At 31.0% G+C, this 25,992-nt stretch overlaps 2 protein-coding genes across 2 annotated transcripts; both read left to right on the forward strand.

The window, feature by feature from the left end:
- Window positions 1-3,437: 3,437 nt before the first annotated feature.
- On the forward strand, window positions 3,438-12,610 carry LOC142606498 (beta-glucosidase 12-like). Its single transcript, XM_075777836.1, has 13 exons — window positions 3,438-3,590; window positions 3,716-3,785; window positions 6,714-6,772; window positions 8,359-8,434; window positions 8,600-8,677; window positions 8,766-8,853; window positions 9,332-9,590; window positions 9,971-10,086; window positions 11,198-11,415; window positions 11,513-11,544; window positions 11,983-12,085; window positions 12,215-12,323; window positions 12,418-12,610. The coding sequence occupies exons 1-13, from the start codon at window positions 3,438-3,440 to the stop codon at window positions 12,608-12,610; spliced, it is 1,554 nt and encodes a 517-aa protein (XP_075633951.1).
- Window positions 12,611-18,040: 5,430 nt separating this feature from the next.
- Window positions 18,041-25,131, forward strand: LOC142608009 (beta-glucosidase 12-like). The gene is made up of 13 exons (XM_075779711.1): window positions 18,041-18,199; window positions 18,323-18,392; window positions 20,366-20,424; window positions 21,107-21,182; window positions 21,345-21,422; window positions 21,512-21,599; window positions 22,028-22,283; window positions 22,492-22,607; window positions 23,831-24,048; window positions 24,153-24,184; window positions 24,483-24,585; window positions 24,705-24,813; window positions 24,963-25,131. Exons 1-13 carry the CDS (start codon window positions 18,047-18,049, stop codon window positions 25,129-25,131), a joined length of 1,527 nt encoding a protein of 508 aa, XP_075635826.1. The 5' UTR covers window positions 18,041-18,046.
- Window positions 25,132-25,992: the final 861 nt, after the last annotated feature.

The following is a 25,992-nucleotide window of genomic DNA, read 5'->3' on the forward strand; positions in this document are numbered from 1 at the left end:
TTTAGTACATATAACATGTTATTGTGCTTATTTCATGCCTAGGTCTATATCATGTTCCATCATCCTTAGCATGTCATATTTACATTATGCTTTGTAGCATTCTTTGTTTTTGTTTTCCGTTTGAGCTTCATTTTCTCATTCATCTTGCACCCTTCATGCATCTTATCATGGTTTATATCTTCTTTTCTTTCCCTTCTTCCTCTTGACTCATTTGTTTATTCATGACATAAAGGGAGAGTGTATACCGGAGAATATATTGGAGTGTATCGTTATTTCTATATGACTCGTGTGCACATTCTTAGGGGGAGAAAATCTACCTCGTGCATATTCGTAGGGGGAGAAAGTCATAGGGGAGATGCATATACTAAGGGGGAGAAGACAACCTTTTTGAGAAAACCTTGTTTTGTTTGCTTTACATTATACTTGTTTTCTCGTTGATTTATGGTGCTTTGAGTCACTTTTTGTATTTATGCTTTGTTGCTCTCATTGCATCATGTTTATGTGTTGGAACACACTTGTGCCCTTGTTGGATCTTGTATCCTTATTGTAAATACTTTGGTGTTTTGCATTGGTTGTGTGTTGGACATGCATATATCCTTATGTTATTGTGCTTTATTGGTTGCATGTTCGAATGATCATTTTCTTTGCTATATGATCATTTTAGTCACTCTATATAACTGTTTTGGTGTATGATCAAGTTGCTCATATGTTTCTCATCATGTTTACTTGATCGCACTTTACTTGTTACATTATACTTGTCCTTTTATTACTTGCTTTACCTTGAGGGTCTAATGTGCTTTGTGCAAATGTTTTAGTTTACAGGTATATATATCCCAAGTCCTTCACAACTTCTAGATTTAGGTGTGAATGAGTTTTGCCATTGTTCCCAAACTCACGTTTAAGTCTAAAGTCTGTTATATGGTGTTTTATTACGGAATAGCCAAAGGGAGAGATTGTAAACTTGTGATTTACAACTGTATTTTATGTTGGCTTTATTCCATGACAAAAAGTGTTGTAATTGCTTTAAATTTGTTCCTTATATTTTGTGGGATTTTATTGTATTGGGTTTAATATTAAATTGGTGAAGACTCAAGCTTAATTGAAGATCAGTGCATTTCACGACTAGCTCGCGAGAAGTTGGGGAGAAGGGTTCCTGTGAAAGAGCCATGTGAGAAGCACATGCTGGAAGCTAAAGAGTCATGCCAGCCTGGAGGATTTCACGAGTGTCTCGCGGGTAGGGCCTTCTCGCGAGATACCAACGAAACTCTCTGCCTGGAGGATTTTTAAGTGTGAATTTTTTACCCTTCACCCATACTATATATACCCTCATTATCCATAAAAGTATGAGAGGCCATTCAGAGAGAAAAACTCTTGATAAGTTTTCAACAACACACACACCCATTTTTTAGAGAGAGAGCTACGAATCCTTAGTGAGAAATCATCATAGCCTCTTCTTCTTCCCTCTCCCATTATCATACCTTGAGAGGAGATTTGTACCCAAACAAAACTCATACCTTTTCAAAATGTAAAGAATGTTTTGGAGATTGGAAAGTTTTAGGGATTTGCTAAAAGAAGCCGGTGAGGCTTGGCAGATGCAATTGGGCGTATTGCGGGATCCGGAAAGCTAGAGAAGACATGACTCCGTGAAGTCTGTTGATAGCAAGAGCTTGGAGGGCTCAAGTACATTGGGTAGACTAGGATTGGAGGGTCTTTTGTTATTCGTGTACTCCAACTTTATTTTCTAGTGAATCGATTTACCGCTTGGAGGGCGGTAGATAGGTTTTTCACCGAGTTCTTCGTTTTCCTCTTCGATAACACATCGGAGTGTTATCTTGTACTTGCATTTCTCTTTCCTATTCTTTTAGCTTTCATTTTACTGTTGTGTTTTAATGAATATGGCTTAGAGTAATTGTTTTGTTTATTTGTTTGCATTTACTCTATTCCGCACTTAGTTTAAGTTAGAGTAAAATCAACCAAGCCGTAATTTTTGATTTGGGTTCTAAACAGGTTTTGTGTTTTTAACACAAATCCAAGCTTTCAACAAGTAAAGGAATCCTAGTACCTTATACCAACCTACAGTCGAAACCTTACCCCAATACCCAATTGGACTTGTTTTGTAGTGACAATCTCTCCTTGTATTGCACGGTTCCTAATACATGACTAACCAAAAGATGCGCGGATCCCAAAACACGACTTGGTCACCAACTTGAGAAAGATGTTGGCTACAAAGTTCTTCAGTTCATCACACGATGAAGATCATGAAGTTACTTGGTCACAAAACCCTACGGTGTACAAAACATAGCAGCTTCTTGAAAATGAATTAGGACAACTAGATTTCCGATCACAATTTGCATGAACAACACTTTACTCAATGCTAGTGCAACCCTAGATGACCCTTAAAATAATCGTTATATATGTTTAAGGTTGCGAGAAAAGAAAACCTAAACACATACTCACAAATTTGATGAAAAACAGCTCTGAAAAATTGAGTTTCATAAACTTCGATAGCTGTCGAGCCACGGGTTTTAATAGCTTTTAAACCTCAATAGATACTAGCTGTCGAGTTTTAATGAACAACACTTCCTTACTTGATTATTGGATAGATTTGCATTACTTTAACACTTGAACTTGAAACCTTGTTCCTTGAAGTACTAAACACATCTTAGATCTACTTAATTATAAGTAAAGTGTGTTTTGTCAAATGATTAGCCAATTACATAACATGTTGACATATGTTCCTAACATCAATCACATATATCCTAACATTTTCCATTTTTACGGTCTTTAAATTATGTAACTTGTATGGAACACCAGACCCTAATGCCGAAATGCTTGTTAAATACTATATTATTTTATGAGTTTTAAACAAAAGATTCTTTAAAAAAAAAAAAAAAAATTTGATCTCTCATTGGTGACTGATTACCCAAGTTCACAAAAAAGCAATACAAACTAATAAGTACTTGTCTACTAGTTTATTTTTGGAGAAGAGGCTCTCCGACTTATTTTGGCAATCATGTACTTGAAGCCCTAGAGGCCAAAAAAATATATACTAAATCTAGACTTACTTAAATAAGTCTTACTAAGTGGATAACGGGATCACAGATTATACCTTCTAATCCCATTCTTATCTTAATTAATAGAGTAAAAATAAAATAGAAAAAATAAATTTTTATGCTAAAATAGATTAATTTTTTCACGAATTAATATGGATGGTCAAAGTTTGTAACTTGAAGGATATCTATAATTTTATGTGGTAAGTACAATGTCAAACATTCAGTTGAACGACAGCTATGATCACTTACATTAGCATGTCCTTTTCCATTTTTTTTCCTTTCATCTCTACTTTTTTTTTTTTCTAAATAAATTAGATTTTGTAATGCTCCTCTATAAAAACCAGCAGATTATACCTAGTGCTTCACGAAAAGCCATAATCAATTATGGCATTTCGTGGCTATCCAGACTTAGGCCTCCTAGTTCTTCTTGCCTTATTGACTAATGTCATTGCTGTTTCATCAAGTCATGACACTTCATTCAGCAGGACCAGTTTTCCCAGAGGTTTTATTTTTGGGACAGCATCTGCGTCTTATCAGGTAACTAAGTCTATTTTCTCTAGGTTAATTTGTATCATAATTATTTTTTTGTTTCAAATGTCCTGGGATGTGAAGCATATGATCAATATTATTATGTTCACATGTGTGTTCTTTCAAATTTCCAGTATGAAGGTGCATCAAAAGAAGATGGTAGAGGACCAAGTATATGGGACACCTACACCCATGAACATCCAGGTCTCTTTTCTTTCTCTCTCCAACAATATGAAACTTGAAAGTATCTATTACCAGTGAAATATTATGCAATATTATGATGAAATTTAATTTTGGAAAATATTAATTCAAGTCCTCTCCATTTCATTCATTTCACTATTAAACTTTTATTTAGATTCATCAATGTACAGACTATCATGTTATTTAAAATTTTGAATAACATAATAGTCTATCAACTTTTAGATTTATAAAATTTATTATGAATTACTAAATTTACAAGAATACAAAATATGGAGATTATGTTGGGTAGGATTCCACCCACAATGAGGTGTGTTTTTGTCTTGTATCTATAAGAATGATGCTACGAACAAAATATTTTCAAAATTTTCATAATAGAACTTAGGTACTCACTTGTACAATTGGTACAAGTGAGTAATGTTATAACCACGTACTATTTTAAAACAGTTTTACAAATTATTGTTGTGTCCAACTTCTTATTGGTTTTTATCTAGACCCACCATGAACATCAATAATTTCATTTACCAATAACAACTTATCATATCAGCAGTTTGTAAAAATTTTGCAAAAGATTTTATATTTCTAGCATTTTTCCCAGTACAATTTAAATCATAAATAATGCTAGAGATACAAATTATTTTACAAAAAATTTTACAAATTGTTGATGTGGTGAGTGATTATTGGTAAATGAAAAAGTGATATCAATGGTGGGTCTAGATAAAAATCAATAAGAGGTTGACTATATCAACATTTTGTAAAAATATTATAAAATAATCTGTGGTTGTAACATTATTCTTAAATCAATGATTTGTAACGGATGGTTTGGAAAGAATTAATGGATTGATATTTGGTAGCCTATTTTTAACTGTATTTAAATTTGAATTAGACTCATTAATCATCTTATTATCAAAATTGATCCATTTCAAATGGAGAATATCGTTTTTCTTACTTTAAAAAAAAAAAAAAAAACTATGCGGGCTGATATGAGGCTCGAAAATTGAGATAACTATGAGGATTTAGGATTACGAGTTTAGAAGGACTTGCATCAAAGCATATGGTATTAGAACCAAGCAAAACAGTGGCTCAATTCTCTGTACAAATAGTGGCATTGCAAAATTCTTTTTACTTCCTGTTTTACACTGGATTTCACCTTTTCTACTGAACTAGCTCTTGGAGGCTAGAGTTTTCGCTCTTGCTTGCCAGAGCTTTTGTAGATTGTCAAAACCTGTGGGCCAAATTAGTATTGTAAAGCTCATGCAGATCATGTTCTAGCTTATGAAATTTTGGTGTAATGTTTTATTTTAACCATGAAATAATTTATTTTATCTGGGAGGATTTTAATGTTGTGTACTTAGTCAAAACCTTTGTAGCTCAACTGTTTGACATTTGCCAGTATTTCTAGACAAGATATTTAGAAGGAAAAAGTTTTGGTCCAAACATGTTTGGAGCTCTGATCTCTAATCACCATAGAAATATAACATTTATCCTAATTATGTGTAATGTGTATGACTAACTTAGCTCAACCAACTGAGTCACCCGCATATGCATTACACATGACAAAGACACTGTCATATTTTTATCAGTGATTGGAGCATTGGACTCCAAACAAGTTTGAAGCCAAACCTTCTCCTATTTTCAATTAAAATTTCCTTTTCTCCAACTATCAAGTTACTATTATTTTTAAATGTCATTTGATCTTCTTGTTTATGGCTGTTTATGGGTCGTAAAGCCAATGATATAATTTGTTGTTATTAATAGTATTTCTTAGTGTGGGAAAATTCAGGGCCCAATACCGATAGTCTAATTTAGTAAGCCAAGATTCTCTTTCTTTCACTTTTATTTATTTTCTTGGTTGATACATTAGTAAGCCGGGCTTTTATTTATTTTTATTTTTATTTTTAAAGTTTCAATCTATAGCATCTGTTCTTATTAATAGCTGGCGATAGCTTTGTGGAAGCGGAGATTGAACTCTAAATATTTTATTTAAGTATCAAAGAGATTGCAAGTTGAGACAATTAATAAAAACCACTAGTAAGCCAAGACCTATGCAATCATGCATGAAGTAAATGTGGCAGTTTAGTATAAGTTAATTAGTACTCTTTTTTTTTTTTTGAGAATCCTCTTTCTTTCACTTTTTTATTTATTTATTTGGTTGATACATTAGTAAGCAAAGACTCGGGTAGTCATGCATGAAGTAAATGTGGCATTTTAATACAGACTAATTAGTAAACGCATGAAATTGGACACTGTTGTTGGTAAAATAATAACACCTCTCCCTTTATGGCCCAATTTGAATATAAGGGAATTCATTGTCTCAGTTTGGAATGATATATTAAAAAAACTGACTGCGTAAAAGGAGCACCATTGAGATTCTTTAAAAATTTTAGGGTAACTTCATTAAAAGATTCTAAAAATTTTTAAAAATAATTTATTAGATTTTGCTATATTGTTAATATGTTAAATGAATATCAAAATAATATTAATAAGGTATATTTAAATATTGTTAAAAATTTTAACAATAAGTTATTTAGATTTTGCTCCATTATTAATAAGTTAAAACTCTTAAATAAATATAATAACAATATTAATAGTACTTATTTTAATATTGATTACTTAACAAAATCTATGACAGAGTTTGAGGATAATTGTCCCCAATTGATTTTTAAAAAAAGAAAAAAAGAAAGAAGAACAACAACGTAAAATGTCACATTCCTATCTTTTCGTATTTATTTTTCTTCATTTTCTCCTCTTCCTTTTTTCTTCCATAACTGAACTCCAAATTAGAAATAAGTTGTATATGTTATGGTTGTGACTTGAGAGGCTTAAATACTAGTTCCATTTCTCTTATGGCTCTGTAGTTCTTAAATAGTAAAAGAAAAACAAGAATCCTATGGTGTTCTCTAAATACATTATTAACTTACAATGAAATTGCAGAGAGGATAACAGATAGAAGCACTGGAGATGTAGCTAGCAACCAATATCATTGCTACAAGGTATAAATAAAGAGAGATGCTACGTCCACAACATTTTTACAACATTTTCACAATAAATCGCAGTTGGTAAGTTGTTATTGGTTCAAATTTGAATCTAACACAATAATTACTTTTTTACCCCAACAATATCAACCAGTAACAACTTGCCACTTAAGATTTGTTGTAAAAATGTTGTGAAAATGTTGTGGACATATCATTTCTCAAAAATATATATTTTGTTTCATGTTCTTAATTAAATTTGGAAATAAAACTACTCATATTAATTAGCAATTAATTACCAAGAGTTTTGTAGTATAAGTGCATAGTTTGATAACTGAGGGTTCAAGTGGCCATGCACACAGACACAAACACACACACATATATACGTGTGTGTGTGTCTATATATATATATATATATATATATATATATATATATATATATATATATATATATATATATTCTGAAGTATGAAAAGAAAAAAAAGAAAAAAAAACAAAACAAAACAAAAATAAAAATGTGCCCAAGAAATCAGCTTTGTCCATTAGAAAAAGCGAAAAACGTTACACAGTTATACAACATTGAGGGATTCATTCACCCCACTTTTTTTTTTTTTTTTATTAAGTTAACATCACATTTGTTTATACCGACTTTTAATTTCACTGAATTTCAATTGACAGTGGACCTTATATTTTATTCAAAATTATTTTTTAAAAATAACTACTGTCCTTGTACCGTACTCAAACACTAAAGCATTTACTATATTGTTTTCTCCTTCATCTCTTTGACTATTTTGTTTTATACTACGGGTTTTTTCTATCAATCCAAATTTAAATTCTTTGAAGAATAGAGGAAAGAAAAGGTTGAATTCAACAATTTTTCTAGAAAGCAAACAATCTAGTGAAACAACTATACCGATATATCACAATAATCTTATTTCTATAATCTTATTTTGAGGAATCAAATTAGATGTCTAAATTTTATGTATTTGGCTCAAACTTTTGCTTTTGATTGTTAGTAACTATGAAGTAGTTACTTTTGTTTTTTTTTTTTTTTTTTTTAAATTTTAGTGATATGAAATTTTTGGCTGTAGTTAATTAACATTATAGAGAATCACGAGTGTAATAATGAATGTAAATTGTATTCTAAACTAATTCATATCGAGGTAGATTTTACAAATCTTTCTACAATCCCTCTTTTTGAAGATAATTTCAAAAAATATGAACAATGATCAAGAGCTATTGAGATATTTAAACTAGGATTGAAAAAAGAAATTATAGTTTATGTTTACAATTTTGTATAACAATTATAGTTGTTTACAATTGTTTGTTCATTTTTTGTTATAATATTGATATTTTTTAGGTTATTCTTTTAAATATTGTCTTTAAATTTTTCCCTCAATTTGAAATCCTAGTTTTGCCAATATATATATTAGCTAGTAATTAGCTGCTAACAACTTTTCTACATTTTCAAGGCCCAATTACGTTTCCACATTTTTTAAAACAATTATTGAGCGTATCTAACCAAATATAAGATAATCACAATATAAGAAATCTTCATTTCATATTTTTCCAATGATTTATATATGTTTTGTGATTATACATTGTAGAAAGATGTTCGGATTATGAAAAAGATGAATTTAGATGCATACAGATTCTCAATCTCATGGTCTCGACTACTGCCAAGTAAGATTATCTTTTTCATAATGCCATAAAATTTTAGATCTATCTAATGAAAAGGACATAAAAATGGGGTACCATCAAGTACACATCTTAAGTAGAAAACTAAGTGGCTATTGTTTTGTGACCATATTATGTTTTTAACAAACTCATTTTTGAAACTAATTTCAGAAGGAAAATTAAGTGGTGGTGTGAATAGGAAAGGAATCCATTACTACAACAAGCTCATCAATAGGCTTCTACACAAAGGTCAGGATTCAATATTAAAATTCCAAAATATCAAGAACTTATTTCACATTTTATTATTCATACTATATTTTTCTATTTCTAAGTGCAGGTCTACAACCTTTTGTAACAATCTTCCACTGGGATCTTCCCCAAGCCTTAGAAGATGAGTATGGTGGTTTCCTAAGTCCACGCATTGTGTAAGTGAATGAATTACCAAATATTTAACCAAAAAAAGAAGAATAATTCACCAAATAATCTATGCCTCTTCTCCATCCAATTATAGATGTTTTACATATATTAACTGTATCATATATAATTTTGATTTTAAACAACTCCCATTTCAGGGTTAAAAAGAAAAAAGAAAAATTGAGGACTTCGATATTAAGTTATAACCTACCATTTGTGTCAAAACCTAAAATTATTAAATTTAACCATTATTTTAACAATTTCATATATGGATTTCAAATCCTTTTAATAAGTGGGGCCCAATTCAATGGTTGAGCCTAATAGGTGAGATATTTAATTTTTTTTAAATGGTACATTGAGTGGAGAGACAAGTTCAAACTCAATACCATCTTAAAATTAGTAAGTCTTCATTTTGTCCCAAAAGGTTAAGCTATCAAGAAAAAGTGAATTCATTTAGAGATTATTTTAACATATACATCTAACATTCAGTGATGATTTCCGGGACTATTCGGAACTTCTCTTCAAGGAATTTGGTGATCGGGTAAAGCATTGGATCACACTAAATGAGCCATGGACTTTCAGCAAAAATGGTTATGCTGGAGGATTATTATTTGCACCAGGTCGATGCTCTGCCTGGCAAAATCAAAATTGCACTGGTGGGAATTCAGGGACAGAGCCATATTTGGTGACACACAACCAACTGCTTGCTCATGCTGCCACTGTTGAAGTGTATAGGAAAAAATATCAGGTTCAACTTAAAATTTTAACATATTAGATTTATAATTTTGTTTTTTTTAAAAAGCCTAAATGTACATGGTTGGTTTCCAAAACGAAAATATTAGAGATACAAACTTTTTAATAAAAACTTTTACAAACTACTGATGTGGTAAATAATTATTATTAAATAAAAAAATGATGTTATTAGTAGGCTTAGATGAGAACCAATAAGAAGTTAGTCATAACAGTAATTTGTAAAATTGTTGTAAAATAATTTGTATCTGTAGCATTGCTCTTTTCAAAATGATACAGTTCCACATAAATAGCAATTTCTAAACTGATTTGGACAATGATAACGAAGTTTAACTTAGATAAATATAAGAAATCCCTTGATAAATGTTCACCATGCAGGCAGCACAGAAAGGTGCAATAGGGATAACATTACCAAGTCACTGGATAAAGCCATTGTCACATACAAAGAGAGACCGCGGGGCCGCACTACGTTCCCTTGATTCCATGCTTGGATGGTAAGTTCTGGTAGATGTTTTTTTATTTTTTATTTTATAATTTAATCTTTAGGCAAGACTTAAGTACAATACTTAAATATTGTTCTTTAAGTTTTCTTTTTAAGATTTTACTATGTGAATTTTTTATCATGAGATGAAAGCATATTAAAGTCAGGGGCAAGATCAAAATTAGATCTCTCAATGATTAATTATATATTGAAGTCAGGGGCAAGATCTGGGAATTTTGGTAGGGGTTGATTAGTAGCACTTACATATAAGTCTTGAATTTTTTTTTTTTTTAATACTAAAATAGGCCAAAATGGGCATTTGTCCCTTTCGGCAAAACTTTCTAACAAAATACTTTTTTGAAACTATCTAGCAAAATGCCCCTATTTTAAACTCGATTTTCTAAAATTAAGTTTCAATGAAAAACTCAATTTTTAAAAAATTGAGTTATGTGAAATCAAACTTATAAAAAAATGAATAAATAATACATGGAACTCGAGTTTCATATAAAATTTCTCACATTACTCAATTTTTATCAAATCGAGTTTTTCATTAAAACTCAATTTTTTTTTTAAAATCAAGTTTCAAAATAAGGGCATTTTGTTAGAGAGTTTCAGAACAGGGATATTTTGCTATATCTTTTGGACGAAATGGGCAAATGCCCATTTTGGCATACTAAAATAAGTTTTTCTCACCCAAAAAAAAAAAAAAAACAAAAATAAGTCACTGTTCAAAAGTATAGTGATTATAAAAGTTATCTAATAAATATGCAAAAGTTATCAAATTTGATATCGAAACGTTTAAATAAAAAAAATTACTCTTTGGACTTTGGAGGGCTAACTCATTTCTAGGAACTATTTGGTATTAAGTGATACAACGTCAGCAATATAAAAAACTAATAAGTGAGAGAAATGTTTACAAAAAATAAATATTTATTACTAAATGAAAGAGATGTGTTAATGGGTAGTTATTTTGAACATATTTATCGTTTCTTAGATTTTAATACGATGATGTGGTAGTATCTTTGATACAAAATACTATTTCCATTTCTAGGGGTCAAATAATTTTTTTTCCAATGCGTAAGTATTAAAAAGTTTGATTTTAAAATTTTCTATTGTTTGTGCAGGTGTATGGACCCATTGACAAATGGTTACTATCCGCATAGCATGCGATTTCTCGTTGAAGACCGATTACCCAGGTTCACTAAAGAGCAGTCCAAGCTGGTAAAAGGGTCATTTGATTTTATAGGATTAAACTACTATACTGCTTACTATGCAACTTATGCCCCTCAACCTACTTGTGATAGAGCAAGTTACACGACAGATTCTGCTGCTAATCTTACTGGTAAGTACAAATCCAACACTTGCAGCTATGCTTATGAGTTTCTTATGTATCTAATATGGTAATAATAACTAGGCCATTCTTTTTATTGTCTTTGCAGCTTCACGGAATGGGATCCTCATTGGTCCAGCGGTATGTTCTAGCTAGCTAAATACATATCAACATTTTCGTTCTAGTAGTTAGAGGAAAAACAAACAACCTTTTTTTTTGGTATATTGAAAGTACTCAAAGGCCTAGCATTCTACAAATTTCATAGAGAAAATAGTAAAGCTACTATCAATTTTAGTGGAGCAAAAAGTATAAAGTAACCTGATAATAAATATGATTGATGCCATATCAATGATACGATGAATATCTTATATATGTGTGTGTGTAGTAAAGTTACTATCAATTTTAGTGGAACAAAAAGTATAAAGTAACCTGATAATAAATATGATTGATGTCATGTCAATGATACGATGAATATATTATATATATATATATATATATATATATATATATATATATATATATGCAATTAAAGATAATCGCATCATGTTGTCTAATGTTAGTTTCCCTTAAAAATTGCAGACTGCTTCAAGTTGGCTATATATTTATCCAAAAGGAATTCGAGAGATTTTGCTCTATATAAAGAGGAAGTACAACAATCCACTAATTTACATCACCGAGAATGGTAATTTCCTCTAACTCTTTTTTTTTTTGTTTTTCTTTTTATTATCCCACAAGCTCATGAAAAATTGGAGCATTATTGCTAGTTATGAGATTTCCATTTGAAGCTATATTCTCCCAACTATATTTGTAGGAGTGAGTGAATTCAATGATGCTACCTTGTCGCTTAAGGAAGCCCTTGCTGACCAACAAAGACTTGAGTATCATCGTGACCATCTTTGGTATCTTCTTAGGGCTATCAAGTAAGTGCAATCTCTCTCTCTCTCTCTCTCTCTCTCACACACACACAATTATAGAATTCTAACTAGATTTCACTTCTTTCTTTGGTATATATAGGGAAGGCGCTAATGTTAAGGGATATTTTGCTTGGTCATTGTTGGATAATTTTGAGTGGTCCTCTGGTTACACCATTCGATTCGGAATGAACTTTGTAGATTATAAAAATGGGAATAAAAGATACCTTAAACATTCAGCCCGTTGGTACAAGAAATTCCTCAAGAAGAAGATATGGACTATGCTGAAATTATGAACTATCTATTAGCATTCAATAAATTGAAGATATTTTCTTCTTCATTTGTATGCTTTTAAAATTATGTAATCGGTATGGAGCTCGGCTCCAATGAAGAAATGCTTGTTAAATAATATATTATTTTATATATACTATATAGAAAACACTCCAATTGGTTTAAATTCCAAGAAGAAGGAAAATTCTAGAACTACTATAAATTTTACTATAAAAACCTTATAAAATGATGTGTCAAGAATATAATTGGCGTCATTTAAAAAAATATTATGTGAATATTTAAATGGCTTTTGTTAAGTCGAAACTACTATATTGGTCCTTCAAGTTTACCTTGTGTGCACAATTAGTTCCTCAATTTTCAAGTGACAATTGGTCTTTCAACTTTAAAAAATGAGTTGTATTAGTATTTTTACTAACTGTCGTTAGTGATGTTACTTACGTGGCTAACAGAACAATAATTTGACATTTTTTAATGATGTGACATTTTTTAATTAAAAAATTAAAACAAGAAATTTCCATGTTAGATCAAATCTACAGCAAGCTAACCCAGATTTAAATCAAATCTAAAATCACAATCTAGTTCCAAATAAAATCACATATGTTTGTGATTTTAGATCCACAAACGCACAACGACGCGAGAGAAGGGGTGACAAAGATTGAGGGACCCTTGCCGCCACCGGCAACGCTGCAGCCCTCTGCTGGAGACGTTTTATGTCTTCAATGGATCATTATTCACCAAAAACTCAGGAAGAAATCCTAATAATATAGCATTCCCTTGGATCAGGTGTTTTCCTCGGCAGGATAAAGGGATGGCCCATGTTCCATTGCACCTGATAGGCGTTGCTTTTCATTTGGGGGAGGTTGGCCATCAACTTTTGATATGGACTTCTGGCAGCCCATAGCTTGGCCACTACTCACTAGGATTGAGGCTCAGTTTGACAACTTTGAGCTCAATAAAGTGTGAAAAAATTACTTGGGGTCAATTAGGCTGAGATTGGCTTTGGGCTTGTGGGATTAATCGAATATAGTTGGATACAAAACATTAATTGAATACAGTCTGATAAGAAAATTCACAGTAAACTGTCTCCAGCTGAGGGGCTGCAATGTCGCTGGCGACAGCTAGGGTCCGCTCACTTGAAATTTGAAGAACCAATTGTGTACATGGAGTAAACTTGAGGGACCAATATTGTAGTTTCGCCTTTTGTTAATGTTTGCATTCGTGAATATGTTAAGTAGGAATTTAATGTTCCCCACTGCATTGGAAAGCCACAAAAAAAAAAAAAAAAAACCACTCTTTAGCTGATAGATGTGCAACTATACCCAAAAATGTGATCGATTATAATTAAAAACTGAACGTTAACTACTGTCTTCAAAACTCATTAATAGAACCTTATTTAAATTATTTTTTTGGGGATTTGTGACATATTAATTAATAAGCACTACTGCGTACTTTTGGTGTAATGGTCACTCCACATTTATAAGTGCTTATGAATGTGGGGGGCGTCTCTAAGAGAGAGCTTCATACACATATACACTTAGATTATAGGTTAGAATAGAATTTCTATCTTGTGTAAAAATAATAATAATAATAATAATAATAATAATAATAATAATAATAATAATAATAATAATAATAATAATAATAATAAGAATCTCTAACATACTTCAACTCTTCCCAAAAAAACATTTTTGTCTCATATTTTTCTTTAAACAAAAAACTTATTTTAAAAAAAAGTTTTTTTTAATTATTTAAAATAGATACTAAACAGAAACGGACTAACTTCTTTTATCTAAATGAACAAACTAGTAAAACTGAAAATTTTGACTTTTTACTAGTGTTGATAGCGTATTTTGTCTGGCCCCAATTCATGTTTCAAAACAAAGGCCAGAAAATCAAAAATTGAAAAAATGTGTAAAATTATAAGTTTCAAAGGCAAAAAGGGTAAAAAATAATAAATAAATAGTACATGATTGGAATGTTAGAGACCAAATTGACCTGACATTAAAATGTTAAAGACCAAATTATCTAAATTGAAACATTAAGAATTAAATTGGAATACGATATAAAAGATAAGGATCATTTATATAGTTTACCCTTATATTTTTCTCCATTATTAATATGTTCAAATAAATATCAAAAGAATATTAATAATTTTATTTAAATATTGATGACCTTACAATATCTACACCTTTTTATTTTGTTTTAACATGATCAATGACGGAATTTGAGGATACTTATCCCCAATTGATTTTTTAAAAAGAAAGAAAGAACAACAACAACAACGTAAAATATAAACCTTCACATTCCTATCTTTTGGTAATTATCTTTCTTCACTTTCCCCGCTCCACCTTCCTTTCTTCCATAACTGAACTCCAAACTAGAATATGTTATGGTTGTGAGGCTTAAGTACTAGTTCCATTTTTCTTATGGCTCTAATTACTAGTAAAAAAAAAAACAATCCTTCGGTTCTCTCTAAGTACAATATTAATTTATAATGAAATTGCAGAAAGGATAGCTGATGGAAGCAGTGGAGATGAAGCTAACGATCTATATCATCTCGACAAGGTATATATGTTACATTGTTCCGTGTTCACAAAAGCTGGAAAGAAGATCACTCATATTAATTAGGAACTAATTATCAACAGTCTTGTAGCACAGTTTCATAATTTGGCTACGAGTATTAGTTTATTGTACATGTAGACCACCTTTTTGGTGGCTTTCTTTAGAATTTGTTCACCTTAAGTATGCGCAAATTTAATAGATTAGTAATATGTATGAATTTTAAAATTTCATTGTTATTTCAGGTATTTCAACCCATTAATAAACGGTGACTATCCGCAAAGCATGAGATCTCTCGTTAAAGATCGATTACCCAAGTTCACCAAAGAGCAATCCAAACAGGTAAACAGGTCATTTGATTTTATAGGATTAAACTACCATACTGCTAATTTTGTAGCTTATGCCCATCAACTAAGGGTAGCAATTTTTATCCATATCCATAAACTCACCTATGACCCACCTTATTTGAATAAGAATTAACCCAACTCATTTGAATATTTGGATTTAATGGATAAAGACTCATTTGATTATTTAATTAGATGGGTCTAAATGGATAAATCCACTAATATCCTCTAAACCCATCTAAAATTTAAATTTAAATAAACCCAAATACGAGAATATGAATTTCTCTTTCTCACACTCACGCTCATGCTCCCCCAATTTCTCCAACCGCGCATGCTCGCGAGACTTAGCATCCTCGTCGCACTCACGATCTCTATCATGTCAATCTTGGTCTCGTTCCCGGTCTCTGTCACGGTCACAATCGTACCTGTCACGGTCACGATCACAGTTGCGGTCTAGGTCGCAATCGCGGTGGAGATCGGAATTGGAAGGTTTGCTGAGATCGTTGCTATTGTGGTGGTTGTGGTTGTTGGAAGCAGAGGAAAGGAGGCTTTGACGGCTTTTGTTGATTTCATTGGCTTCTTTTTGATGGAGTTTTAGGGCTAAGGCTTCACGTTTCGCTCTGGTTAGGAAAATGGGTTTCACAGCGGAGCTTGTGACGTTGACTACGGAAACATCTTCGGTTAAACTACAGTTGAGTTCTAGCTCTAAATGGACTATTAGGCTTTTTGAAAGTTTTGGGGATCATGTTCTTTTAATTTTATGAAGAAAAAAAAGATTAAATCATATTTTGGATAAATTTTGATTTAAGTGTGCCTTTGGAAAAAGTTGATTTGCCTTTTTCTCTTTTTTTTTCCAGTTTATTTATTTATTTATTTTTCAAATAATATAAATCTTAACTTATTAAAAAATGAGTTAGTTTTTAACTACTTGTTACACAATTAACATAAAATTTATCAAAAATTATATTTTTTTTTATAAATATTATATAAAGAAGTTACCAGAAATTGCATAATCCAAAGACACTCTTATAATTTTGATATGAGTGGTTGGCACTGCTTGTTTGAGAGAGAGAGAGAGCTTGATTAAGTGCAACTAGTTTTAGAGGAGTCATATTGAGTTAAATGGGTGGGTTACTAATTAAATTGGTTGGGCAAGTAATGGATAATTAATTTATATATAAACTGGTCATAAATTGATAAATAGATAATTACATACCCAACCCATTTATAACCCAATCCGCCCATTTGCCACCCTTACCCTCAGCCAACATCTTTCTTTGGTATATATAGGGATGACACAAATGTTAAGAGATATTTTGCATGGTCATTGTTGGACAATTTTGAGTGGTCCTCTGGTTATACTGCTAGATGCGGAATCAACTTTGTAGGCTACAAAAATGAGAATATTAATAGAAGATACCCCAAACATTCTGCCATTGGTTCAAGAATTTCCTCAAGAAGTAGACAAGAACTATGCTCAAATTATGAACTATCTTTTAGCAAGGACAGTCTCCAAACAATAAACTGAAGATAATTTATTTTCTATTTTTACGTTCTTTAGATTATGTAACTTGTATGGAGCACAAGACTCTACTGCAGAAATGCTTGTTAAGTAAGATATTATTTTATGAGTTTTAAACAAAATATTTTTTATTTTTTATCTCTCATTGGTGACCTATTATCCAAGTTCACAAACATGCAATCCAAACTAGTAAAAAGGTCCTTTGATTTTCTAGGTCTAAACTACAATACTGCTAATTATGCGGCTTATTCAGATCACTCCAAAGCTGAAAACCCAAGCTACATAACAAATTCACAAGCTAATTGTGGACACCCGCGGCCACATGACAATGCCCCTCTGGAAGGGTTTTTAGAGGAAAAAAGAAGACGGTGTGTTTGAGGCTATTTATTAAAAATCATGGGTTTTGTAGAGTGAAGGAGTCATAGCTTATTTTATTTTATTTTAAAAGGAAAACAAAATAAGAAATAAAAACATTTTTTTATTTGATTGACTCAACGGATAAGAAAAATGATTTATGTCCACCAAAAATAAGTTCGTGGTCAAATTATATTGTGGGAAGGTGTGAGATACTCAAGCCTGGCGAATGCATAAGAAAGCATTCCAACTTATTTTGGCAATCATGTACTTGAAAAGGCCAAAAAAATATATACTAAAACTAGTCTTACTTAAATAAGTCTTATTGTTTTTTGTTTTTTTAAAAAAAGTGAAGACAAAAGATAAGTGGATGACAGATTATACCTTCTAATCCCATTTCTATCTTAATAGAGTATGAATGGATAAACAATTATAAAAATTAAAATATGGGTGTTTTGAAAACATGATTAAAAATAAAATAGAAAAAATATATTTTTATTTAGTTGAAGGACAGCTATGATCGCTTACATTAGCATGTCCTTTTCCATTTTTTTTCCTTTCATCTCTATTTTTTTCTTTTCTAAATAAATTAGATTACGTAATGCTCCTCTATAAAAACCAGCAAATTATACCTAGTCCTACACGAAAAGCCAAAATCAATTATGGCATTTCGAGGATATCCAGGCTTAGGCCTCCTAGTTCTTCTTGCCTTATTGATTAATGTCATTGCTGTTTCGTCAAGTCATGACCCTTCATTCAGCCGGACCAGTTTTCCGAAAGGTTTTATTTTTGGGACAGCATCAGCGTCTTATCAGGTAACTAAGTCTCAATTTTCTCTATGTTAATTTGTATTATAATTTTTATTTTTCAAATGTCTAGGATGTGAAGCATATGATCAATATTATTTTGTGCACATGTGTGTTCTTTCAAATTTCCAGTATGAAGGTGCAGCAAAAGAAGATGGTAGAGGACCAAGTATATGGGACACCTACACTCATGAACATCCAGGTCTCTGTTTATTTCTCTCTCCAACAATATGAAACTTGAAAGTCTAAATTACCAATGAAATATAGTGCAATTACGAAGAAATTTAATTTCGGAAAAATTAGTTCAAGTCCTCTCCACAGAATGTACAACAATTACTTAAATCATTGATTTGTAACGGATGGTTTAGAGAGAATTAATGGAGTGATATTTGGTAGCCTATTTTTATCTGTATTTGAATTTGAATTAGATTCATAATCATCATATTATCAACATTGATCCATTTCAAGTGAAGATCATTTCTCTTTTTATTTTAACTTAAATCAAAGCATATGGTATTAGGACCGCGCAAAATAGCTGCTCAATTCTCTGTACAAGTAGTGGCATTATAAAATTCTTCTTGCTTCTTCCTGTTTTGCACTGGATTTCACTTTTTCTGCGGAACTAGCGCTGGGAGGCTAGAGTATTCACTCTTGCTTGCCAGAGCTTTTGTAGATTGTCAAAACCTGTGGGCCAAATTAGTATTGTAAAGCTCATGTTGTGTATTCACTATTTAGTCAAAATCTTTGTAACTCAATTGGTTGACATTTGCTAGTATTTCCAAAAGAGATATTTAGAAGTACAAAGTTTTGGTCCAAACATGTTTGGAGCATTGGACTTCAATCACTAATAGGAAGATGACATTTGTCCTTATTATGTGCAATGTATATGACTAATGTAGCTCAACCAACCAAGTGAGTCATGCGCATTGCACATGACAGTACACATGTCATCTTTCTATTACTGGTTGGAGCATTAGATTATACATGTTTGGAGTCAAACCTTTTCCTATTCACAATTCAAATTTCCTCTTCTCCCACTATCAAATTACTATTATTTTAAGATGTCATTTGATATTTTTGTTTATGGTTGTTTATGCGTAAGCCAATGATCCAATTTGTTGTTATTTATAGTATTAATTAGTGTGTGAAAATTCAGGGCCCAACACCGGTAGTCTTTTTTTTTTTTTTTTGAGAAAACCGATAGTCTAATTTAGTAAGCCAAGATTCTATTTCTTTCACTTTTATTTATTTTCTTGGTTGATACATTAGTAAGCAAAGACTTTTTTTTTTTTAGAGTTTTAATCTATGGTATCTGCTTTTGATGATAGTTTTTGTATTATCATACCAAGATATATACCAATCGGTTTTTGATGTAAGCAAGAATTAAACTCTAGATCTTTTAATCATTAATCAAAATCTTTATCAATTGAGTTTACCGGAACCTACTAGTAAACCAAGACTTATGCAGTCATGCATGAAGTAAATGTGGAATTTTAGTATAGACTAATTAATTATTAAACGCGTGAAATTGGACACTGTTGTTGGTAAAATAATAACAACTCTCCCTTATATGGCCTAATTTGAATATATGGGAATTCATTGTCATAGTGTGGAATGGTAAATTCAAAAAACTGACAGCGGAGAGGGAGCATCATTGAGATTCTTTAAAAAAATTTGGGTAATTTCATTAAAAGATTCTAAAATTTTTGAACAATAAGTGGTATAGATTTTGCTCCATTATGAATAAGTTAAAACTGTTACTCAAATAAATATAAAAATAATATTAATAATATTTATTTAAATATTGATGACTTAACAAGATCTATGACAGAGTTTGAGGATACTTGTCCCCAATTGATTTTTTAAAAAGAAAAAAAGAAAGAATTGAAGAAGAAGAAGAAGAAGAAGAAGAAGAAGAAGAAGAAGAACGTAAAATGTCACATTCCTATCTTTTTGTATTTATTTTTCTTCATTTTGTCCTCTCTTCCTTCCTTTCTTCCATAACTGAACTCCAAACTAGAAATAAGTTGTATATGTTATGGTTGTGACATGTGAGGCTTAAGTACTAGTTCCATTTCTCTTATGGCTCTAATAACTAGTTCTTAAGTAGTAAAAGAAAAAATAGAATCCAATGGTATTCTCTAAATACATTATTAACTTACAATGAAATTGCAGAAAGGATAACAGATAGAAGCACCGGAGATGTAGCTAATGATCAATATCATCACTACAAGGTATATATATGTTGTTTTGTGTTCATAATTAAAACTGGAAAGAAAACAACTCATACTAATTAGTAATTAATTACCAAGAGTTTTATATTACAATTGCATAGTTTGATAACTGAGGGTTCAAGTGCCCATGCACTCAGAGACACACATCATGCGTACCTGTGCACACACACATATATATTCTGAAGTGTCAAAAAAAAAAAAAAAAAACAAAATGTGGCCCAAGAAAACAGTTTTGACAACCAGAAAAGGAAAGCGTTACACAGTAATACAACATTGAGGGATTCATTCACCCCACTTTTTTTTAACCAAGTTAACATCACATTTATTTATACCTACTTTTTTCTTGTCCCACAATTTTAGCTCACGGAATTTTGAAAGTTATCCAAAACCTTTTTCTTTTTAATTTCACTGAATTTCAATTGATAGTGGACCTTATATATATTTTATTCAAAATAATTTTAAAAAATAACAATCATCCAAAATTTTATATATATATATATATATGCTAGCTTGTAATTAGCCGTTAACAACTTTTCTACATTTTCAAGGCCCAATTACGTTTCCACATTTTTTAAAACAATTATTGAGCATATCTAAACAATACAAGATAATCACAATATAAGAAATCTTCATTTCATATTTTTCCAACAATTTATATATGTTTTGTGATTATACATTGCAGAAAGATGTTCAGATTATGAAAAAGATGCATTTAGATGCATACAGATTCTCAATTTCATGGTCTCGAGTACTGCCAAGTAAGATTATCTTTTTCATAATCTCATAAAAGTTTAGATCCATCCAATGAAAAGGACATAGAAATGGGTACCATCAAGTACACATCTTAGGTGGAATGGAATGATTATTGTTTTGTGACCATATTATGTTTTTAACAATCTCATTTTTTAATCTAATTTCAGAAGGAAAACTAAGTGGTGGTGTGAATAGAGAAGGAATCAATTACTACAACAAGCTCATCAATAGACTTCTACACAAAGGTTAGGATTCAATATTAAAATTCCAAAATATCAAGAACTTATTTTTATATTTTATAATTCTCACTTTATTTGTCTATTCCTGTATACAGGTCTACAACCTTTTGTAACAATCTTCCATTGGGATCTTCCCCAAGTGTTAGAAGATGAGTATGGTGGTTTCCTAAGTCCACACATTGTGTAAGTGAATGATTCACCAAAAATTTACCCAAAAAAGAAGAATAATTCACCAAATAATCCATGCATATTCTCCATCATGTTCATATATAATAATGATTTTAAATGACTACCATTTATAGTTAAAAAGAAAGAAAAAAAAATTGAACCTACCATTTGTGTCAAAACCTAAAATTATTAAATTTAACCACTATTTTGACAATTCTATATATGGCTTTCAAATCCCCTTAATAAGTGGGGTCCAACTCAACGACGGAGCCTAATAGGTGAAATTTTTAATTTTTTTAAAAATGGGACATTGAGTGGACAGACAAGTTCAAACTCAATATTATTATAAAATTAGTAATTCATCATTCATCTCAAAAGGTTAAACTATCAAGAAAAAATGAATTTATTTAGCAATTATTCTAACATGTGCATCTACTATTCAGTGAAGATTTTCGGGACTATTCAGAACTTCTCTTCAAGGAATTTGGTGATCGGGTAAAGCATTGGATCACACTAAATGAGCCATGGACTTTTAGCAATAATGGTTATGCAGGAGGATCATTAGCACCAGGTCGATGCTCTGCCTGGCTAAATCTAAATTGCACAGGCGGGAATTCAGGGACAGAGCCATATTTGGTGACACACAACCAACTGCTTGCTCATGCAGCCGCTGTTGAAGTGTATAAGAAAAAATACCAGGTTCGACTTTCAAAATTTTAACATATTAATTTTATAATTTAAAAAAAAAAAAACCCTAATTGTACGTGGTTGGTTTTCAAATGATACAGTTCCACATATATAGCAATTTCTAAAACTGATTTGAACAATGATAACGAAGTTTAACTTAGGTAAATATAAGAAATCCCTTGAATAAGCTTTGAGTGTAAAATAGATGTTCACCATGCAGGCAGCACAGAAAGGTGCAATAGGGATAACGTTACCGAGTCACTGGATAATGCCATTGTTTGATACAGAGAGTGACCGCGAGGCTGCGCTACGTTACCTTGATTCTATGTTTGGATGGTAAGTTCTGCTTGATGGTTTTTATTTTACATTTTATAATTTAATCCTTTCCGTTTGAAGGATGTAATTAATGGGTACAATTTGTTAATTCTACCCATATCACTAAATTTCTCAACCCAAATGAAGGCAAAATCAAAAGTAGACCTCCCAATGATTAATTATATATTGAAGTCAGGGGCGAGATCCGGAAATAATTCTTGGGGGTAGGTAGCACTTATAAATATATATATATATATATATATATATATATATATATATATATATATATATAAAAGATAAAGTCTTGAATTTTTAAAATACTAAAATAAGTTTTTCACAAAAAAGCCATTATTCATAAGTATAGTGAATATAGAAGTTATCAAAATACTTACGTCTACTAAACAATCCTAAAAAGAACTTAATATTTTTTTATATTCTAATAAATATACAAAAGTTATCTAATTTGATTTTGAAACATTTAATAAATAAAAAAATCACTCTTTGGACTTTGGAGGGCTAACTCATTTTTATAAGGAGTTATTTAGAATCAAATGATACTACGTCAGCAGCATCAAAATCTAATAACTAAAAGACATGTCTATAAAAAATAATTATTCACTAATAAATAAAATACATATGTTAGTAAATAGTTATTTTTTGCACACATATTTATCGTTTATTAGATTTTAATCTTAATGACGGAGTGGTATCATTTTATACAAAATACTATTTTCATTTCAAAAAATATATATTATTTCCAATTGGACAAAAACTTTATCCAATTAAAAATTTATTGGGAAAAAAGTCAAAAGTCAAAAGTCAAAAGTCAAAAGTCAAAAGCCAAGAAGTCTGCTTTGAGAAACCTCCCTAGCTTGTTTAAATGACCTAAATTTTCTTTTCTTTTCTTCGTCCCTTTTCGTTGTTGCTTAACTCAGTTGTGCATTTGGCAAATCTCAAACAAAAAAAAAAAAAAACTTTTTAAGGTTTTTGAGCTAAATTTGACCAATTTTTTTTTCTCCCTTTCTATTATAATTTTAGCTAATAAGCAATCACCAAAATGCATGCATCCAAAATTACGCTATTTCTTCTAATTTTCTTTTTTGTTAAGATGAAATCGTCGGTTTCAAATTAAATATCACACCATCTTTTGGTTGGCTTTCTTTAGAATTTGTTCAACTTATGTATCAACAAATTTAATAGATTAACAATATGCATAAATTTTAAATTTTCTATTGTTTTTGCAGGTGTATGGACCCATTGACAAATGGTGACTATCCGCATAGCATGCGATCTCTCGTTAAAGACCGATTACCCAAGTTTACCAAAGAGCAATCCAAGCTGGTAAAAGGGTCATTTGATTTTATAGGATTAAATTACTATACTGCTTATTATGCAACTTATGCCCCTCAACCTACTGGTGATAGAGCAAGTTACACGACAGATGCTGCCGCTAATCTTACTGGTAAGTACAAATTCAACAGTTGCAGCCATGCTTATGAGTTTCTTATGTATCTAATATGGTTAAACTAACTAGGTCATTCTATTTCTTGTCTTTGCACTTTGCAGCTTCACGGAATGGGATCCTCCTTGGTCCAGCGGTATGTACTAGCTAGCTCAATACATTTCAACATTCTTGTTCTAGAAGTTAGAGGAAAAATAAACAGCTTTTTTTTTTTTAATTTTTAATTTTTTTTTTAGTATTTGAAAGCACTCAATGGCCTAGCATTCAAGAAAGTTCATAAAGAAAATAGTAAAACTACTATCAATTTTATAAAATGATGTGATAATGAATATGATTGATGTCATATAAATGGTACGATTATATATATATTCTATCTTACAATTAAAGATAATCACATCAGGTTGCCTTATGTTAGTATCCCTTTAAAATCGCAGACTGATTCAGGTTGGCTCTATATTTATCCTAAAGGAATTCGAGAGATTTTGCTGTATATAAAGAGGAAGTACCATAATCCACTAATTTATATCACCGAAAATGGTATTTTCCTCTACCTCCTCTTTTTCTTTTATTATCCCACAAGCTCATGAAAAATTGGAATGTTATTGCTAGTTATGAGATTTCCATTTGAAGCTAAATTCTCCCAACTATATTTGTAGGAGTGGGTGAATTCAATAATGCTACTTTGTCACGTAAGGAATCCCTTGCTGACCAACAAAGACTTGAGTATCACCGTGACCATCTTTGGTATCTTCTTAGGGCTATCAAGTAAGTGACTCTCTCTCTCTCTCTCTCTCTCTCTCTCTCTCTCTCTCTCTCTCTCTCTCTCTCTCTCTCTCTCTCTCTCTCTCTCTCTCTCTCACACACAAAATTATAGAATTCTAACTGGATTTCACTTCTTTCATTGGTATATATAGGGAAGGCGCTAATGTTAAGGGATACTTTGCGTGGTCATTGTTGGATAATTTTGAGTGGTCCTCAGGTTACACTATTCGATTCGGACTAAACTTTGTAGACTATAAAAATGGGAATAAAAGATATCCTAAACATTCAGCCCGTTGGTACAAGAAGTTCCTCAAGATGTAGACATAGGCTATATATGCTGAAATTATGAACTATCTATTAGCATTGGGTTGTCTTCAAACAATAAACTGAAGATATTTTCTTTTCCATTTGTACGCTCTTCAAATTATGTAATCAGTACGGAGCTCATGACTCCAATGCAAAAATGCTTGTTAAATAATAGTATATAATTTTATATATACTACATAGAAAACACTCCAAGTGGTTTACTTTCCAAGAAAAGAAAATGCTAGAACTATTATAAAAACCTTATAAAATGATGTGTCAATAATATAATTAGTGTCATTTTAAAAAAAAAATATTATGTGAATATTTAAATAGCTTTTGTTAATGGTTCATTCGTCCATATGTTAAGGAGGAATTTAATGGACCCCATTGCATTGGAAAGCAAAAAAAAAAAAAAAATCTTTAGCTGATAAATGTGTAACTATACCAAACATGAAAACCATCTGGGATTTTAGATGTCTATGACAGCTATAGGAGAGTTTGGTCAAATCAAAGATGTCATCTGCAAAGAAAATGTGAGAATTACGAATTTGACTGCAAAAAGATATGGGCAAAAACTTTTACGGGATCGCGTGGATTCCTTAAGCAGTTAAGCATAAGGAATAAAATGCTCAAGACATATTTTCAAATGAAAATTCTAATTTCTTACAGATTTGCTTGTAAGAGAGATAGTAAGATTTGATATACTAGTGAATAACCCCCAAATCAATAGAAATCTAGTATACCATTTTTTTTTTTTTTATGTTTTATCAATAAAAACTTATCATGCATTCATTTGAATTTTTTATAAAATAATCAAAGTTTAAAATGGAAAAAAAAAAAAAAAATGATGCCTTGGTGGAGGTGGAGTACAAACTA

Source organism: Castanea sativa, chromosome 8 (genome assembly GCF_040712315.1).
Source record: "Castanea sativa cultivar Marrone di Chiusa Pesio chromosome 8, ASM4071231v1".
Taxonomy (NCBI): Eukaryota; Viridiplantae; Streptophyta; class Magnoliopsida; order Fagales; family Fagaceae; genus Castanea; species Castanea sativa.

What these genes read in the sequence shown, in the direction of transcription:
- LOC142606498 (XM_075777836.1), top strand. Translation starts at nt 3,438, where the DNA reads ATGGCATTTCGTGGCTATCCAGACTTAGGCCTCCTAGTTCTTCTTGCC. An exon ending in CTTGATTCCATGCTTGGATG is followed by an intron (nt 10,087 to 11,197) that starts GTAAGTTCTGGT and finishes TTGTTTGTGCAG; the next exon opens with GTGTATGGACCCATTGACAA. An exon ending in GGATCCTCATTGGTCCAGCG is followed by an intron (nt 11,545 to 11,982) that starts GTATGTTCTAGC and finishes TAAAAATTGCAG; the next exon opens with ACTGCTTCAAGTTGGCTATA.
- LOC142608009 (XM_075779711.1), top strand. Translation starts at nt 18,047, where the DNA reads ATGGCATTTCGAGGATATCCAGGCTTAGGCCTCCTAGTTCTTCTTGCC. An exon ending in CTTGATTCTATGTTTGGATG is followed by an intron (nt 22,608 to 23,830) that starts GTAAGTTCTGCT and finishes TTGTTTTTGCAG; the next exon opens with GTGTATGGACCCATTGACAA. An exon ending in GGATCCTCCTTGGTCCAGCG is followed by an intron (nt 24,185 to 24,482) that starts GTATGTACTAGC and finishes TTAAAATCGCAG; the next exon opens with ACTGATTCAGGTTGGCTCTA.